Raw genomic sequence first — 20,570 nt, 5'->3', positions numbered from 1 at the left:
TATTGATATGTAGGCTGTGTGTATTGATATTGATATGTAGGCTGTGTGTTGATATTGATATGTAGGCTGTGTGTATTGGTATTGATATGTAGGCTGTGTGTATTGGTATTGATATGTAGGCTGTGTGTATTGATATTGATATGTAGGCTGAGTGTGTTGGTATTGATATGTAGGCTGCATGTGTTGGTATTGATATGTAGGCTGTGTGTATTGATATGTAGGCTGTGTGTATTGATATTGATATGTAGGCTGTGTGTGTTGGTATTGATATGTAGCCTGTGTGTATTGGTATTGATATGTAGGCTGTGTGTGTTGGTATTGATATGTAGGCTGTGTGTGTTGGTATTGATATGTAAGCTGTGTGTGTTGGTATTGATATGTAGGCTGTGTGTGTTGGTATTGATATGTAGGCTGCGTGTATTGATATGTAGGCTGCGTGTATTGATATGTAGGCTGCGTGTGTTGGTATTGATATGTAGGCTGCGTGTATTGATATGTAGGCTGTGTGTATTGATATTGATATGTAGGCTGTGTGTTGATATTGATATGTAGGCTGTGTGTATTGGTATTGATATGTAGGCTGTGTGTATTGGTATTGATATGTAGGCTGTGTGTATTGATATTGATATGTAGGCTGAGTGTATTGGTATTGATATGTAGGCTGTGTGTGTTGGTATTGATATGTAGGCTGTGTGTATTGGTATTGATATGTAGGCTGGGTGTGTTAGTATTGATATGTAGGCTGGGTGTGTTGGTATTGATATGTAGGCTGGGTGTGTTGGTATTGATATGTAGGCTGTGTGTATTGGTATTGATATGTAGGCTGTGTTTATTGATATGTAGACTGTGTGTGTTGGTATTGATATGTAGGCTGCGTGTGTTGGTATTGATATGTAGGCTGCGTGTATTGGTATTGATATGTAGGCTGTGTGTGTTGGTATTGATATGTAGGCTGTGTGTATTGGTATTGATATGTAGGCTGTGTGTATTGATATTGATATGTAGGCTGTGTGTATTGATATGTAGGCTGGGTGTGTTGGTATTGATATGTAGGCTGCGTGTATTGGTATTGATATGTAGGCTGTGTGTATTGATATTGATATGTAGGCTGTGTGTGTTGGTATTGATATGTAGGCTGCGTGTATTGATATGTAGGCTGCGTGTATTGATATGCAGGCTGCGTGTATTGATATGTAGGCTGCGTGTATTGATATGTAGGCTGCGTGTATTGATAAGTAGGCTGCGTGTATTGATATGTAGGCTGCGTGTATTGATATGTAGGCTGCGTGTATTGATAGGTAGGCTGCGTGTTGGTATGTAGGCTGCGTGTGTGTTGGTTGATATGTAGGCTGCGTGTGTTGGTATTGATATGTAGGCTGTGTGTATTGTATGTAGCGTGTGTATTGATATGTAGGCTGTGTGTATTGATATTGATATGTAGGCTGTGTGTGTTGGTATTGATATGTAGGCTGTGTGTATTGGTATTGATATGTAGGCTGTGTGTGTTGGTATTGATATGTAGGCTGTGTGTGTTGGTATTGATATGTAGGCTGCGTGTATTGATATGTAGGCTGCGTGTGTTGGTATTGATATGTAGGCTGCGTGTGTTGGTATTGATATGTAGGCTGTGTGTATTGATATGTAGGCTGTGTTGATATGTAGGCTGCGTGTGTTGGTATTGATATGTAGGCTGTGTGTATTGATATTGATATGTAGGCTGTGTGTATTGATATTGACATGTAGGCTGTGTGTATTGGTATTGACATGTAGGCTGTGTGTATTGGTATTGATATGTAGGCTGTGTGTATTGATATTGATATGTAGGCTGTGTGTATTGATATTGATATGTAGGCTGTGTGTATTGGTATTGATATGTAGGCTGTGTGTGTTGGTATTGATATGTAGGCTGTGTGTGTTGGTATTGATATGTAGGCTGTGTGTGTTGGTATTGATATGTAGGCTGTGTGTATTGGTATTGATATGTAGGCTGGGTGTGTTGGTATTGATATGTAGGCTGGGTGTGTTGGTATTGATATGTAGGCTGGGTGTGTTGGTATTGATATGTAGGCTGGGTGTGTTGGTATTGATATGTAGGCTGTGTGTGTTGGTATTGATATGTAGGCTGGGTGTGTTGGTATTGATATGTAGGCTGGGTGTGTTGGTATTGATATGTAGGCTGGGTGTGTTGGTATTGATATGTAGGCTGTGTGTATTGGTATTGATATGTAGGCTGTGTGTGTTGGTATTTATATGTAGGCTGTGTGTATTGGTATTGATATGTAGGCTGTGTGTATTGATATGTAGGCTGTGTGTATTGATATGTAGGCTGTGTGTATTGGTATTGATATGTAGGCTGTGTGTATTGGTATTGATATGTAGGCTGTGTGTATGATATGTAGGCTGTGTGTATTGATATGTGGCTGTGTGTATTGATATGTAGGCTGTGTGTATTGGTATTGATGTAGGCTGTGTGTATTGGTATTGATATGTAGGCTGTGTGTATTGATATGATATGTAGGCTGTGTGTATTGATTGTAGGCTGTGTGTGTTGGTATTGATATGTAGGCTGGGTGTGTTGGTATTGATATGTAGGCTGTGTGTGTTGGTATTGATATGTAGGCTGTGTGTGTTGGTATTGATATGTAGGCTGGGTGTGTTGGTATTGATATGTAGGCTGGGTGTGTTGGTATTGATATGTAGGCTGGGTGTATTGGTATTGATATGTAGGCTGGGTGTATTGGTATTGATATGTAGGCTGGGTGTGTTGGTATTGATATGTAGGCTGCGTGTATTGATATGTAGGCTGCGTGTATTGATATGCAGGCTGCGTGTATTGATATGTAGGCTGCGTGTATTGATATGTAGGCTGCGTGTATTGATAAGTAGGCTGCGTGTATTGATATGTAGGCTGCGTGTATTGATATGTAGGCTGCGTGTATTGATATGTAGGCTGCGTGTGTTGGTATGTAGGCTGCGTGTGTTGGTATTGATATGTAGGCTGCGTGTGTTGGTATTGATATGTAGGCTGTGTGTATTGATATGTAGGCTGTGTGTATTGATATTGATATGTAGGCTGTGTGTGTTGGTATTGATATGTAGGCTGTGTGTATTGATATTGATATGTAGGCTGTGTGTGTTGGTATTGATATGTAGGCTGTGTGTGTTGGTATTGATATGTAGGCTGCGTGTATTGATATGTAGGCTGCGTGTGTTGGTATTGATATGTAGGCTGCGTGTGTTGGTATTGATATGTAGGCTGTGTGTATTGATATGTAGGCTGTGTGTATTGATATGTAGGCTGCGTGTGTTGGTATTGATATGTAGGCTGTGTGTATTGATATTGATATGTAGGCTGTGTGTATTGATATTGACATGTAGGCTGTGTGTATTGGTATTGACATGTAGGCTGTGTGTATTGGTATTGATATGTAGGCTGTGTGTATTGATATTGATATGTAGGCTGTGTGTATTGATATTGATATGTAGGCTGTGTGTATTGGTATTGATATGTAGGCTGTGTGTGTTGGTATTGATATGTAGGCTGTGTGTGTTGGTATTGATATGTAGGCTGTGTGTATTGGTATTGATATGTAGGCTGTGTGTATTGGTATTGATATGTAGGCTGGTTGTTGGTATTGATATGTAGGCTGGGTGTGTGGTATTGATATGTAGGCTGGGTGTGTTGGTAGTGATATGTAGGCTTGGGTGTGTTGGTATTGATATGTAGGCTGGGGTGTTGGTATTGATATGTAGGCTGGGTGTGTGTTGTATGGATATGTAGGCTGGGTGTGTTGGTATTGATATGTAGGCTGGGTGTGTATTGGTATTGAAATGTAGGCTGTGTGTGTTGGTATTTATATGTTAGGCTGTGTGTGTATTGGTTATTGATATGTAGCTGTGTGTATTGATAGTAGGCTGTGTGTATTGATATGTAGGCTGTGTGTATTGGTATTGATATGTAGGCTGTTTGTAGTGGTATTGATATGTAGGCTGTGTGTATTGGGTATTGATATGTAGGCTGTTTTTGCTTGTATTGGTATTGATATGTAGGCTGTGTGTATTGATATGTAGGCTGTGTGTATTGGTATGATAGTAGGCTGTGTGTATTGTATTGATTGTAGGCTGTGTGTATTGATATTGATATGTAGGCTGTGTGGTATTGATATGGTAGGCTGTGTTGTTTGTATTGATATGTAGGGCTGTGGTGTGTTGGTAGTGATATGTAGGCTGTGTGTGTTGGTATTGATATGTAGGGCTGTGTGTGTTGGTATTGATATGTAGGCTGGGTGTGTTGGTATTGATATGTAGGCTGGGTGTGTTGGTATTGATATGTAGGCTGGGTGTATTGGTATTGATATGTAGGCTGGGTGTATTGGTATTGATATGTAGGCTGGGTGTGTTGGTATTGATATGTAGGCTGGGTGTGTTGGTATTGATATGTAGGCTGGGTGTGTTGGGTATTGATATGTAGCTGTGTGTATTGGTATTGATATGTAGGCTGTGTGTGTTGGTATTGATATGTAGGCTGTGTGTGTTGGTATTGATATGTAGGCTGTGTGTGTTGGTATTGATATGTAGGCTGGGTGTATTGGTATTGATATGTAGGCTGGGTGTATTGGTATTGATATGTAGGCTGGGTGTGTTGGTATTGATATGTAGGCTGGGTGTGTTGGTATTGATATGTAGGCTGGGTGTGTTGGTATTGATATGTAGGCTGTGTGTATTGGTATTGATATGTAGGCTGTGTGTGTTGGTATTGATATGTAGGCTGTGTGTGTTGGTATTGATATGTAGGCTGTGTGTGTTGGTATTGATATGTAGGCTCTGTGTATTGGTATTGATATGTAGGCTGTGTGTATTGATATGTAGGCTGTGTGTATTGATATGTAGGCTGTGTGTATTGATATGTAGGCTGTGTGTATTGATATGTAGGCTGTGTGTATTGGTATTGATATGTAGGCTGTGTGTATTGATATGTAGGCTGTGTGTATTGATATGTAGGCTGTGTGTATTGGTATTGATATGTAGGCTGTGTGTATTGATATGTAGGCTGTGTGTGTTGGTATTGATATGTAGGCTGTGTGTGTTGGTATTTGACTAGTAGGCTGCGTGTGTTGGTATTGATATGTAGGCTGCGTGTATTGGTATTGATATGTAGGCTGTGTGTATTGATATGTAGGCTGTGTGTATTGATATTGATATGTAGGCTGTGTGTGTTGGTTTTGATATGTAGGCTGTGTGTGTTGATATTGATATGTAGGCTGTGTGTATTGGTATTGATATGTAGGCTGTGTGTATTGGTATTGATATGTAGGCTGTGTGTATTGGTATTGATATGTAGGCTGGGTGTATTGGTATTGATATGTAGGCTGGGTGTGTTGGTATTGATATGTAGGCTGGGTGTGTTGGTATTGATATATAGGCTGGGTGTGTTGGTATTGATATGTAGGCTGTGTGTATTGGTATTGATATGTAGGCTGTGTGTATTGGTATTGATATGTAGGCTGTGTGTTGGTATTGATATGTAGGCTGTGTGTGTGGTATTGATATGTAGGCTGTGTGTGTTGGTATTGATATGTAGGCTGTGTGTATTGGTATTGATATGTAGGCTGTGTGTATTGATATGTAGGCTGTGTGTATTGATATGTAGGCTGTGTGTATTGGTATTGATATGTAGGCTGTGTGTATTGGTATTGATATGTAGGCTGTGTGTATTGGTATTGATATGTAGGCTGTGTGTATTGGTATTGATATGTAGGCTGCGTGTATTGATATGTAGGCTGCGTGTATTGATATGTAGGCTGCGTGTATTGATATGTAGGCTGCGTGTATTGATATGTAGGCTGTGTGTATTGATATGTAGGCTGTGTGTATTGATATGTAGGCTGTGTGTATTGGTATTGATATGTAGGCTGTGTGTGTTGGTATTGATATGTAGCTGTGTGTGTTGGTATTGATATGTAGGCTGTGTGTGTTGGTATTGATATGTAGGCTGCGTGTATTGATATGTAGGCTGCGTGTATTGATATGTAGGCTGCGTGTATTGATATGTAGGCTGCGTGTGTTGGTATTGATATGTAGGCTGCGTGTATTGATATGTAGGCTGTGTGTATTGGTATTGATATGTAGGCTGTGTGTATTGATATGTAGGCTGTGTGTGTTGGTATTGATATGTAGGCTGCGTGTATTGGTATTGATATGTAGGCTGTGTGTATTGATATGTAGGCTGTGTGTGTTGGTATTGATATGTAGGCTGTGTGTGTTGGTATTGATATGTAGGCTGTGTGTATTGGTATTGATATGTAGGCTGCGTGTATTGGTATTGATATGTTGGCTGCGTGTATTGATATGTAGGCTGCGTGTATTGATATGTAGGCTGCGTGTATTGATATGTAGGCTGCGTGTGTTGGTATTGATATGTAGGCTGCGTGTGTTGGTATTGATATGTAGGCTGTGTGTATTGATATGTAGGCTGTGTGTATTGATATGTAGGCTGTGTGTATTGGTATTAATATGTAGGCTGTGTGTGTTGGTATTGATATGTAGGCTGTGTGTATTGGTATTGATATGTAGGCTGTGTGTATTGATATTGATATGTAGGCTGTGTGTGTTGGTATTGATATGTAGGCTGCGTGTATTGGTATTGATATGTAGGCTGTGTGTATTGATATGTAGGCTGTGTGTGTTGGTATTGATATGTAGGCTGTGTGTGTTGGTATTGATATGTAGGCTGTGTGTATGGTATGGATATGTAGGCTGTGTGTATTGGTATTGATATGTAGGCTGCGTGTATTGGTATTGATATGTTGGCTGCGTGTATTGATATTAGGCTGCGTGTATTGATATGTAGGCTGCGTGTGTTGGTATTGATATGTAGGCTGCGTGTGTTGGTATTGATATGTAGGCTGTGTGTATTGATATGTAGGCTGTGTGTATTGATATGTAGGCTGTGTGTATTGATATGTAGGCTGTGTGTATTGATATTGATATGTAGGCTGTGTGTATTGATATGTAGGCTGTGTGTGTTGGTATTGATATGTAGGCTGTGTGTGTTGGTATTGATATGTAGGCTGTGTAGGTGTTGGTATTGATATGTAGGCTGTGTGTATTGGTATTGATATGTAGGCTGTGTGTATTGATATTGATATGTAGGCTGTGTGTATTGATATGTAGGCTGTGTGTGTTGGTATTGATATGTAGGCTGTGTGTGTTGGTATTGATATGTAGGCTGTGTGTGTTGGTATTGATATGTAGGCTGCGTGTATTGGTATTGATATGTAGGCTGTGTGTATTGATATGTAGGCTGTGTGTGTTGGTATGATATGTAGGCTGTGTGTGTTGGTATTGATATGTAGGCTGTGTGTGTTGGTATGATATGTAGGCTGTGTGTATTGATATGTAGGCTGTGTGTGTTGGTATTGATATGTAGGCTGTGTGTGTTGGTATTGATATGTAGGCTGTGTGTATTGGTATTGATATGTAGGCTGCGTGTATTGATATGTAAGCTGTGTGTATTGATATGTAGGCTGCGTGTATTGATATGTAGGCTGCGTGTGTTGGTATTGATATGTAGGCTGCGTGTGTTGGTATTGATATGTAGGCTGTGTGTATTGATATGTAGGCTGTGTGTATTGATATGTAGGCTGTGTGTATTGGTATTGATATGTAGGCTGTGTGTATTGATATGTAGGCTGCGTGTATTGGTATTGATATGTAGGCTGTGTGTATTGATATGTAGGCTGTGTGTGTTGGTATTGATATGTAGGCTGTGTGTGTTGGTATTGATATGTAGACTGCGTGTATTGGTATTGATATGTAGGCTGCGTGTATTGATATGTAGGCTGCGTGTATTGATATGTAGGCTGTGTGTATTGATATGTAGGCTGCGTGTGTTGGTATTGATATGTAGGCTGCGTGTGTTGGTATTGATATGTAGGCTGCGTGTGTTGGTATTGATATGTAGGCTGTGTGTATTGATATGTAGGCTGTGTGTATTGATATGTAGGCTGTGTGTATTGGTATTGATATGTAGGCTGTGTGTGTTGGTATTGATATGTAGGCTGTGTGTGTTGGTATTGATATGTAGGCTGTGTGTATTGGTATTGATATGTAGGCTGTGTGTATTGGTATTGATATGTAGGCTGTGTGTATTGATATGTAGGCTGTGTGTATTGATATGTAGGCTGCGTGTATTGGTATTGATATGTAGGCTGTGTGTGTTGGTATTGATATGTAGGCTGTGTGTGTTGGTATTGATATGTAGGCTGTGTGTATTGGTATTGATATGTAGACTGTGTGTATTGGTATTGATATGTAGGCTGCGTGTATTGATATGTAGGCTGCGTGTATTGATATGTAGGCTGCGTGTATTGATATGTAGGCTGCGTGTGTTGGTATTGATATGTAGGCTGCGTGTGTTGGTATTGATATGTAGGCTGTGTGTATTGATATGTAGGCTGTGTGTATTGGTATTGATATGTAGGCTGTGTGTATTGGTATTGATATGTAGGCTGTGTGTGTTGGTATTGATATGTAGGCTGCGTGTATTGGTATTGATATGTAGGCTGCGTGTATTGGTATTGATATGTAGGCTGCGTGTGTTGGTATTGATATGTAGGCTGCGTGTGTTGGTATTGATATGTAGGTTGCGTGTGTTGGTATTGATATGTAGGCTGCGTGTGTTGGTATTGATATGTAGGCTGCGTGTGTTGGTATTGATATGTAGGCTGTGTGTGTTGGTATTGATATGTAGGGCTGTGTGTATTGATATGTAGGCTGTGTGTATTGGTATTGATATGTAGGCTGTGTGTATTGGTATTGATATGTAGGCTGTGTGTATTGGTATTGATATGTAGGCTGTGTGTATTGATATGTAGGCTGTGTGTGTTGGTATTGATATGTAGGCTGCGTGTATTGGTATTGATATGTAGGCTGTGTGTATTGATATGTAGGCTGTGTGTGTTGGTATTGATATGTAGGCTGTGTGTGTTGGTATTGATATGTAGGCTGTGTGTATTGGTATTGATATGTAGGCTGTGTGTATTGGTATTGATATGTAGGCTGCGTGTATTGGTATTGATATGTTGGCTGCGTGTATTGATATGTAGGCTGCGTGTATTGATATGTAGGCTGCGTGTGTTGGTATTGATATGTAGGCTGCGTGTGTTGGTATTGATATGTAGGCTGTGTGTATTGATATGTAGGCTGTGTGTATTGATATGTAGGCTGTGTGTATTGGTATTGATATGTAGGCTGTGTGTATTGATATTGATATGTAGGCTGTGTGTATTGATATGTAGGCTGTGTGTGTTGGTATTGATATGTAGGCTGTGTGTGTTGGTATTGATATGTAGGCTGTGTGTGTTGGTATTGATATGTAGGCTGTGTGTATTGGTATTGATATGTAGGCTGTGTGTATTGATATTGATATGTAGGCTGTGTGTATTGATATGTAGGCTGTGTGTGTTGGTATTGATATGTAGGCTGTGTGTGTTGGTATTGATATGTAGGCTGTGTGTGTTGGTATTGATATGTAGGCTGCGTGTATTGGTATTGATATGTAGGCTGTGTGTATTGATATGTAGGCTGTGCGTGTTGGTATTGATATGTAGGCTGTGTGTGTTGGTATTGATATGTAGGCTGTGTGTGTTGGTATTGATATGTAGGCTGTGTGTATTGATATGTAGGCTGTGTGTGTTGGTATTGATATGTAGGCTGTGTGTGTTGGTATTGATATGTAGGCTGTGTGTATTGGTATTGATATGTAGGCTGCGTGTATTGATATGTAAGCTGTGTGTATTGATATGTAGGCTGCGTGTATTGATATGTAGGCTGCGTGTGTTGGTATTGATATGTAGGCTGCGTGTGTTGGTATTGATATGTAGGCTGTGTGTATTGATATGTAGGCTGTGTGTATTGGTATTGATATGTAGGCTGTGTGTATTGATATGTAGGCTGCGTGTATTAGTATTGATATGTAGGCTGTGTGTATTGATATGTAGGCTGTGTGTGTTGGTATTGATATGTAGGCTGTGTGTGTTGGTATTGATATGTAGGCTGTGTGTGTTGGTATTGATATGTAGACTGCGTGTATTGGTATTGATATGTAGGCTGCGTGTATTGGTATTGATATGTAGGCTGCGTGTATTGATATGTAGGCTGCGTGTATTGATATGTAGGCTGTGTGTATTGATATGTAGGCTGCGTGTGTTGGTATTGATATGTAGGCTGCGTGTGTTGGTATTGATATGTAGGCTGCGTGTGTTGGTATTGATATGTAGGCTGTGTGTATTGATATGTAGGCTGTGTGTATTGATATGTAGGCTGTGTGTATTGGTATTGATATGTAGGCTGTGTGTATTGGTATTGATATGTAGGCTGTGTGTGTTGGTATTGATATGTAGGCTGTGTGTGTTGGTATTGATATGTAGGCTGTGTGTATTGGTATTGATATGTAGGCTGTGTGTATTGGTATTGATATGTAGGCTGTGTGTATTGATATGTAGGCTGTGTGTATTGGTATTGATATGTAGGCTGTGTGTGTTGGTATTGATATGTAGGCTGTGTGTGTTGGTATTGATATGTAGGCTGTGTGTGTTGGTATTGATATGTAGGCTGTGTGTATTGGTATTGATATGTAGGCTGCGTGTATTGGTATTGATATGTAGGCTGCGTGTATTGATATGTAGGCTGCGTGTATTGATATGTAGGCTGCGTGTGTTGGTATTGATATGTAGGCTGCGTGTGTTGGTATTGATATGTAGGCTGTGTGTATTGATATGTAGGCTGTGTGTATTGATATGTAGGCTGTGTGTATTGGTATTGATATGTAGGCTGTGTGTATTGGTATTGATATGTAGGCTGTGTGTGTTGGTATTGATATGTAGGCTGCGTGTATTGGTATTGATATGTAGGCTGCGTGTATTGGTATTGATATGTAGGCTGCGTGTGTTGGTATTGATATGTAGGCTGCGTGTGTTGGTATTGATATGTAGGTTGCGTGTGTTGGTATTGATATGTAGGCTGCGTGTGTTGGTATTGATATGTAGGCTGCGTGTGTTGGTATTGATATGTAGGCTGTGTGTGTTGGTATTGATATGTAGGCTGTGTGTATTGATATGTAGGCTGTGTGTATTGGTATTGATATGTAGGCTGTGTGTATTGGTATTGATATGTAGGCTGTGTGTATTGGTATTGATATTAAGGCTGTGTGTATTTCTTTTTTTCTACGCATGAGCTTCGATAGCCAAAGTTGCCATGACATTGTGAATGGGAATTTCCACTGGAGAAGCAGTTTAATCTTCATAATGTACCGTCTTTGCTTTAGCCATACTGAACTTCCCCTTTAATGACCAAAGCAACAACAATAAGAGTGTATCTTACCAGACAGTGCTTTAGCCATACTGAACTTCCCCTTTAATGACCAAAGCAACAACAATAAGAGTGTATCTTACCAGACAGTGCTTTAGCCATACTGAACTTCCCCTTTAATGACCAAAGCAACAACAATAAGAGCGTATCTTACCAGACAGTGCTTTAGCCATACTGAACTTCCCCTTTAATGACCAAAGCAACAACAATAAGAGTGTATCTTACCAGACAGTGCTTTAGCCATACTGAACTTCCCCTTTAATGACCAAAGCAACAACAATAAGAGTGTATCTTACCAGACAGTGCTTTAGCCATACTGAACTTCCCCTTTAATGACCAAATCAACAACAATAAGAGTGTATCTTACCAGACAGTGCTTTAGCCATACTTTAATGACCAAAGCAACAACAATAAGAGTGTATCTTACCAGACAGTGCTTTAGCCATCCTGAACTTCCCCTTTAATGACCAAAGCAACAACAATAAGAGTGTATCTTACCAGACAGTGCTTTAGCCATACTTTAATGACCAAAGCAACAACAATAAGAGTGTATCTTACCAGACAGTGCTTTAGCCATACTGAACTTCCCCTTTAATGACCAAAGCAACAACAATAAGAGTGTATCTTACCAGACAGTGCTTTAGCCATACTGAACTTCCCCTTTAATGACCAAAGCAACAACAATAAGAGTGTATCTTACCAGACAGTGCTTGTGGCTCCATCCCAGTCAAGGCTCCAGCTCCAGCCCCGGTCCTCTCTGTCACCAGCTCATACTGGAACGAGGTGATCCTCTTACTGATGTCTCTGTGAGGTATGGCCTCTATGAACAGAGACCCCTCCTGGATGCTGAAGCAGGTCACCTTCCCCTGGGCCTGGTCCTGCTCCCTCAGCAGCAGGCGCAGCTTCCCGGCCCGGTCCAGGTAGATGTTAGCCCCGTGGGAGTCCCTAGAGGGCTTGATGCAGACAGAGAGACGGGCGGCTGCTGGGGACAGGGTGTTGGGCCTCAGGTTGACGATGACGGCCCCTGTAGGGTACAGCCAGTCGAGGGAACCCTGGGAACAACGTAGGTAGACCTGCTCCACATCACGGGTGTGGCCCTCATGGGTTAGACCACTGGAAGGGAAGGGGGGGAGGGCAGAGGTCAACAACACATCATACACAGAGACATGGTCACTTGTGATAGGTGTGAAAGAATGATACATTTGGTCTGAAGAAAAAGTTTTTTTTTGGGGGGGGGGGGGGGTGAGAAATGCCAACCATGAACCACTGTCTGACTGCCTGTACAACAGTCTGAAAGGGTCTGTATGAATATAGAACAGAGCATAAGATAATCAGTCGTTCACCAGCCAAGGGCCGAGCAAAAAAATAAAATAGGCCTATAACTTGGCAAAAGAACAGAAAATGTCAGCTTTCTTCTGGTAACCTTTTCTGAAATCCAGTGCAGCTTCAAAGGGAAATAGCAGCTCTTCACGTGATCATGTCCTGCCTCTGATCCTACTCAACAGGCAGACTACAGACTGCAGCTCTGTGCTTCAAATGGAACCCTATTCCCTATATAGGGCTCTGGACTAAAGGAGTGCACTGTATAGGGAATAGGGGCCCTGGTCAAAACTAGTGGACTACATAGGGAATAGGGGCCCTGGTCAAAAGTAGTGGACTATATAGGGAATAGCGGCCGGGGTCAAAACTAGTGGACTACATAGGGAATAGGCTAAGTGTGTGTGTTGCCTGGTGGTTTAATATCCTTAGACAAAGTGTTAAGACTCCTGCGGCTCTGTGCGCTGCACACGGCCGGCAGCATGACCAGTCACGAGCCGCCCTGCCTCGACATGGCTCAACTGACCTCAGCCCCAACACACACGTCTATATGGCACATTGTTCCTTCTGGACTCAGTGCTCTGGCAACACACGACTGACTGCCTGGCAGGCTGCCTCAGGGTCGGAGAGAGGGGAGGGGGAGTCTAGAGACAGAAGTGGATGAACGTAGAGGAGAGGGACGGACTCACAGGCTACATCCCAAATTGCACCCTATTCCCTATATAGTGCCATAGGCCCTGGTCAAAGGTAGTAAACTGTGTTGGGAAAACGATGCCATTTTGGACACAGTGGAGTTGACTTAGACAACCAACGGCAGCAACAGTAACCAGGCTGCCAGGAGCCTCTGCTGAATGCAGGTCAATCAGCCAAACCTCCCCTTGCTGCCGGGACAAAAGGACTGGAAGAGACTTGTCCGGGCAGCACTCTGGACAGGACCGACCCCTTGGCGCCAGACAGCACCACCAAACCACTCACTATACATACACACAGTGGCAGTCAGTGTCTAAAATGGAACCCTATTCCCTATTTAGTGCACTAGTCCAGGGCCCATAACCCTATTCCCTATATAGTGCACTAGTCATGACCAGGGCCCACAAGGCTCTCTAAGGGAATAGGGAACCATTTGGGATGCTGACACAGAATGTAATGCATAATTGTTGAAGTCTTAGACTAGGCCCAAATCTGTCGTTCATATCATTTATAATCTGAAGTCCTAGACTAGGCCTAAATCTGTCGTTCATATCATTTATAGTCTGAAGTCCTAGACTAGGCCCAAGTCTGTCATTCATAATCTGAAGTCCTAGACTAGGACCAAGTCTGTCATTCATAATCTGAAGTCCTAGACTAGGACCAAGTCTGTCATTCATAATCTGAAGTCCTAGACTAGGCCCAAGTCTGTCATTCATAATCTGAAGTCCTAGACTAGGCCCAAGTCTGTCATTCATAATCTGAAGTCCTAGACTAGGCCCAAGTCTGTCATTCATAATCTGAAGTCCTAGACTAGGCCCAAGTCTGTCGTTCAAAGCCAAGCCAAGCTGTAAGGCAGGAAACTAGCAGTCTATTACCATATGGGCGCCATGCCAACAGCAACAGGCTGGTGGTTTGATGTTCCTGGTAGGAATGACCCAATTTAAAATGAAAACGAGATGGTGAAATATGAATAAGGCCCATTGAAGTGAGGACCAGAGGAGGGCACATGTTGGTCATCAAAACCCGACCAGCCTCTCCTCTCCTCACCACATTCTCTTTAATTAACTCAGTTTAACTCTTCCACCGTCTCTAGTCTGCATGTAATTAGAAGAGATTAGCTGAGAGGAGAGGTAATGAGCAACAGATTCATTGGTACAGGCTCAAAGTAACTGCTTATTAAGACAACTCATCGGCTGGCTTAGAAGAGGAAACCACTTTCTCTTCATGCCACTGCACTTCACCCAATTTCTCCCACTAGGTTGTATTTATTTATTTAACCAGGTAGGCCAGTTGAGAACAAGTTCTCATTTACAACTGTGACCTGGCCAAGATAAAGCAAAGCAGTGCAACACAAACAGCACAGAGTTACACAAAAACAAATGTACAGTCAATAACGCAATAGAAAAGTCTATATACAGTGTGTGCCAATTAAGTAAGATTAGGGAGGTAAGGCAATAAATAGGCCATAGTGGCGAAATAATTACAATTTAGCAATCAAACACTGGAGTGATAGATGAGCAGAAGATGAATGCGCAAGTAGAGATACTGGGGTGAAAAGGAGCAAAACAATAAATAACAATATGGGGATGAGGTAGTTGGGTAAGATATTTACAGATGGGCTATGTACAGGTGCAATGATCTGTAAGCTGCCTCCAGCTTCAGTGATTTTTGCAATTCGTTCCAGTCATTGGCAGCAGAGAACTGGAAGGAAAGGCGGCCAAAGTAGGTGTTGGCTTTGGGGCTGACCAGTGAAATATACCTGCTGGAGCGTGTGCTACGGTTGGGTGTTGCTATGGTGACCAGTGAGCGGAGATAAGGCGGGGCTTTACCTAGCAAAGACTTACAGATGACCTGGAGCCAGTGGGTTTGGCGACGAATAAGAAGCGAGGGCCAGCCAACGAGAGCATACAGGTCGCAATGGTGGGTAGTGTATGTGGCTTTGGTGACAAAACGGATGGCACTGTGATAGACTGCATCCAATTTGCTGAGTAGAGTGTTGGAGGCTATTTTGTAAATTACATCGCTGAAGTCAAGGAACGGTAGGATAGTCAGTTTTACGAGGGTATGTTTGACAGCATGAGTGAAGGATGCTTTGTTGCGAAATAGGAAGCCAATTCTAGATTTAATTTTGTATTGGAGATGCTTAATGTGAGTCTGGAATTAGAGTTTACAGTCTAACCAGACACCTAGGTATTTGTAGTTGTCCACATATTCCGAACCGTCCAGAGTAGTGATGCTAGACCGGCGGGCAGGTGCGGGCAGCGATCGGTTGAAGAGCATGCATTTAGGCCATGGAAGGAGAGTTGTATGGCATTGAAGCTCATCTGGAGGTTTGTTAACACAGTGTCCAAAGAAGGGCCAGAAGTATACAGAATGGTGTCGACTGCGTAGAGGTGGATCAGAGAATCACCAGCAGCAAGAACGACATCATTGATGTATACAGAGAAAAGAGTCGGCCCGAGAATTGAACCCTAGAGACTGCCAGAGGTCCGGACAACAGGCCCTCCGATTTGACACACTGAACTGTGTCTGAGAAGTAGTTGGTGAACCAGGCGAGGCAATCATTTGAGAAACCAAGGCTGTTGAGTCTGCCAATAAGAATGCTGTGATTGACTAGAGTTGAAAGCCTTGGCCAGGTCAACGAATATGGCTGCACAGTATTGTCCTTTATTGATGGTGGTTATGATATCGTTTAGGACCTTGAGCGTGGCTGAGGTGCACCCATGACCAGCTCGGAAACCAGATTGCATAGCGGAGAAGGTACAGTGGGATTCGAAATGGTCAGTGATTTGTTTGTTATCTTGGCTTTCGAAGACCTTAGAAAGGCAGGGTAGGATAGATATAGGTCTGCAGCAGTTTGGGTTTAGGGTGTCTCCCCCTTTGAAGAGGGGGATGACCGCAGCAGCTTTCCAATCTTTAGGGATTTCAGACGATACGAAAGACAGGCTGAACAGGCTAGTAATATTGGTTGCAACAATTGCGGCGGATAATTTTATAAAGAGAGGGTCCAGATTGTCTACCTCAGCTGATTTGTAGGGGTCCAGATTTCGCAGCTCTTTCAGAACATCAGCTATCTGGATTTGGGTGAAGGAGAAATGGGGGAGGCTTGGGCAAGTTGCTGTGGGGGGTGCAGAGCTGTTGACCGGGGTAGGGGTAGCCAGGTGGAAAGCATGGCCAGCCGTAGAAAAATGCTTATTGAAATTCTCGATTATCGTAGTTTTATCGGTAGTGACAGTGTTGCAGTGGGAGGAGGTGCTCTTATTCTCCATGGACTTTACAGTGTCCCAGAACTTTTTGGAGTTTATGCTACAGGATGCAAATTTCTGTTTGAAAAAGCTAGCCTTAGCTTTCCTAACTGCCTGTGTATATTGGATGCATACAAGGGCTGTCAGGTCTGGAGTGAACCACAGGCTATATCTGTTATTAGTAAACTTTTTTTGGAATGGGCATGCTTATTTAAGATGGTGAGGAAAGCACTTTTAAAGAATAACAAGGCATCCTCTACTGACGGAATGAGGTCAATATCCTTCCAGGATACCCGGGCCAGGTTGATTAGAAAGGCCTGCTCGCTGAAGTGTTTTAGGGAGCGTTTGACAGTGATGAGTGGAGGTCGTTTGACCGCTGACCCATTACGGATGCAGGCAATGAGGCAGTGATCGCTGAGATCTTGGTTGAAAACAGCAGAGGTGTATTTGGAGGGCAAGTTGGTTAGGATGATATCTATGAGGGTGCCCGTGTTTACGGATTTAGGGTTGTACCTGGCAGGTTCCATGATCATTTTTGTGATATTGAGGGCATCTATCTCAATTTGTAGGACGGCCGGGGTGTTAAGCATATCCCAGTTTAGGTCACCTAACAGTACAAACTCTGAAGATAAATGGCGGGTGGTTCATTTACATATGGTGTCCATGGCAACAGCTGGGGGCTGAGGGGGGTCTATAACAAGCAGCAACAGTGAGAGACTTATTTCTGGAAAGGTGGATTTTTTAAAGTAGAAGCTCAAACTGTTTGGGCACAGACCTGGATAGCATGACCGAACTCTGCAGGCTAACTCCACCCCCTTTGGCAGTTCTATCTTGGCGGAAAACGTAGTTGGGGATGGACATTTCTGAATTTTTGGTGGCCTTCCTAAGCAAAGATCCAGACATGGCTAGGACATCAGGGTTGGCAGTGTGCTAAAGCAGTGAAAAAAACAAACTTAGGGAGGAGGCTTCTGATGTTAACGTGCATGAAACCAAGGCTTTTACGGTTACAGAAGTCAACAAATGAGAGCGCCTGGGGAATAGATGTAGTACTGGGGGCTACAGGGCCTGGGTTAACCTCTACATCACCAGAGGAACAGAGGAGGAGTAGGATAAGGGTACGGCTAAAGGCTATAAGAACTGGTCGTCTAGTGCATTCTGAACAGAGAATAAAAGGAGCAGATTTATGGCGTGGTAGAATAGATTCAAGGCATAATGTACAGACAATGGTATGGTAGGATGTGAGTACAGTGGAGGTAAAGCTATGCGTTGGGTGACAATGAGAGAGGTTTCGTCTCTGGAGGCATTAGTTAACCTAGGTGTGGTCTCCGCATGTGTGTGGAGTGGGACGAAAGAGCTATCTAAGGCATTTTGAGGGGGACTGAGGGCTCTACAGTGAAATAAAACAATAAAAACTAGCCAACACAGCAGTAGACAAGGCATATTGACGTTAGAGAGAGACATAAAGCAATGCCAGGTGTTGATCAGGAGAGGTAAGACAACAACTGGTAAATGACGGAGAATGGGCAGAGCTGGTCAGTTAGGTCAGGACCTGAGTTCCAGCCTGGGGCCAACAGGTAAACAAAATGAGATTGTCTGTAATAGATGATTTATAACCCTCTAGATTGTCTGTAATAGATGATTTAACCCACTAGATTGTCTGTAATAGATGATTTATAACCCTCTAGATTGTCTGTAATAGATGATTTATAACCCTCTAGATTGTCTGTAATAGATGATTTATAACCCTCTAGATTGTCTGTAATACATGATTTTTAACCCACTAGATTGTCTGTAATACATGATTTTTAACCCACTAGATTGTCTGTAATACATGATTTTTAACCCACTAGATTGTCTGTAATACATGATTTTTAACCCACTAGATTGTCTGTAATACATGATTTTTAACCCACTAGATTGTCTGTAATACATGATTTTTAACCCACTAGATTGTCTGTAATAGATGATTTTTAACCCACTAGATTGTCTGTAATACATGATTTTTAACCCACTAGATTGTCTGTAATACATGATGTTTAACCCACTAGATTGTCTGTAATACATGATGTTTAACCCACTAGATTGTCTGTAATACATGATTTTTAACCCACTAGATTGTCTGTAATACATGATTTTTAACCCACTAGATTGTCTGTAATACATGATTTTTAACCCACTAGATTGTCTGTAATACATGATTTTTAACCCACTAGATTGTCTGTAATAGATTATGTATGATGACAAATAATGTTTTTACCTCTATAACATCAGCATTTATTTGTATTTATTTATTTAACTAGGCAAGTCAGTTAAGAACAAATTCTTATTGACAATGACGACCTACCCCCAACAGTAATTTAATACCTACATTGAGCATAATGTCATGTGTTGTCATGTGTTTCTGCCATGCTATGTTGTTGTCTTAGGTCTCTGTTTATGTACTGTTGTGTTGTCTCTCTTGATGTGATGTGTGTTTGGTCCTATATTTTTATTTTATTTATTTGAATTTTAATCCCAACCCCGCAGGAGACCTTTTGCCTTTTGGTAGGCCGTCATTGTAAATAAGAATTTGTTCTTAACTGATTTGCCTAGTTAAATAAAGGTTCAATAAAATAAATAATATATTAGAGGCATTAACAAAGTGTCAAACTTCATGAGGTGCCAAAATCAAGTACTAAAACCTCTTACTAAATCACTATTTAAAAAGAGTGACTAGAATTTTATAACAAGTGAAGGGAAGTAAGAACATAAAGGTTGCCTTGTGTGCTCAGTTGAGATGTAGAAATGTATACAAGGTAGCCTGTTATAGACGTTGTGAGGAGCCACCTCAAACTGTACTTTTACTAGGCTATCACTGTGTTCATTCATGAAACAATGTACACATTTCCACTTGATCATATCAACATTAAACGTGATCCTAAAAGTGGTCCTTATTAGAACGCTTCAGGTTGAAAAAAAAGGGTCCATTTCAGTTGAATATGGATGCTTTAAAAATATCATTTCATTTTAAAGTAATCATCTCAAAACCATGATCATGTTGTGAACATAAAATAAAGACAAAAACATCTCCGCGCTTGGAGTCCTTGACAGAAGTAGCATTCCTCAGACCTGACTCAAGGTGATCATTCAGTAAGAGGGAAACGTTTGTCTCTGGAGAGAATGGATAACTCATTCTCTATTTAGTTTATTACATTATAACAATCTCTAAACCAGTCGGCCTTGGAAAAAAACACTGACGCATTCACCGTTCTGTAACTTTCATTTCCACAAAACCAAGCATTCAAATCTAAATGGTAGCCTACAAATAGTTGGTCTGCACAGCTCCTCTTCAATTCGACCATTATGAGCAAGCAGTTCATGAAATAATGTTATAATGTTATAAAGTTATAAAGAAGAACTCTCACCTGCCCTTCCAACTACACTGGTCGCTGGAGTATTGAGAGAACGCTATCCGACACAGCAGGAGAACCGATAACAAGTATGCTAAAGTCGGTGTCAGCATGTTTAATCCCACCGCTGTTGCTCCGAGCGCAACACTTTCCTTCTTCTCAACTAAAACAACCGAATCCACCCGCGTAACTCCAACGACATAACGTCCCCATCGGTTCTGGTCGTCTGTTGAAATGTCTTCGAATGTTGTTTTCTTCCCGTAAAAGCCAGTAGAACCGTGAAAAAACGCGTTAGTTCACTTAGAACCATCCACCATATCGTAACGTACATCGGCCAGGGGCTTGTTGAATTCCTCTAGTGGAAGTTCAGAGTGAATTTCTCTGCTCTGAGGTCTTCTCCACGTCACTCCCCTTCACCAAGCACACCCGCACGCCTGCGCAATGCCTTCTCGGATAGATCTTGGAAGTATGTTTCTACAATTACAAAATCTCACCGAGGCTAGAATCTACTTAGTAGAAATTGATAAATGATACATTACGAAGTCTACAGTCGAAATAA

At 41.8% G+C, this 20,570-nt stretch overlaps 1 protein-coding gene across 1 annotated transcript in view; it reads right to left on the bottom strand.

Annotated features, from left to right (window-relative positions):
- Window positions 1-20,463, bottom strand: part of metrnla (meteorin like, glial cell differentiation regulator a) — a 26,007-nt gene extending 5,544 nt beyond the window's left edge. The window contains exons 1-2 of the mRNA XM_029729116.1: window positions 20,027-20,463; window positions 12,071-12,483 (exon numbers count right to left, since the gene is read on the bottom strand). Of these exons, the coding sequence (XP_029584976.1) occupies window positions 12,071-12,483; window positions 20,027-20,124 (511 nt within the window). The 5' untranslated portion in view covers window positions 20,125-20,463. The remainder of the gene's footprint in view (window positions 1-12,070; window positions 12,484-20,026) is intronic.
- Between the last annotated feature and the right edge of the window lie 107 nt (window positions 20,464-20,570).

Source organism: Salmo trutta, chromosome 32 (genome assembly GCF_901001165.1).
Source record: "Salmo trutta chromosome 32, fSalTru1.1, whole genome shotgun sequence".
Taxonomy (NCBI): domain Eukaryota; kingdom Metazoa; phylum Chordata; class Actinopteri; order Salmoniformes; family Salmonidae; genus Salmo; species Salmo trutta.
The sequence above is the reverse complement of the archived record's forward strand: the minus strand, read 5'-3'. Positions and strand labels throughout refer to the sequence as shown.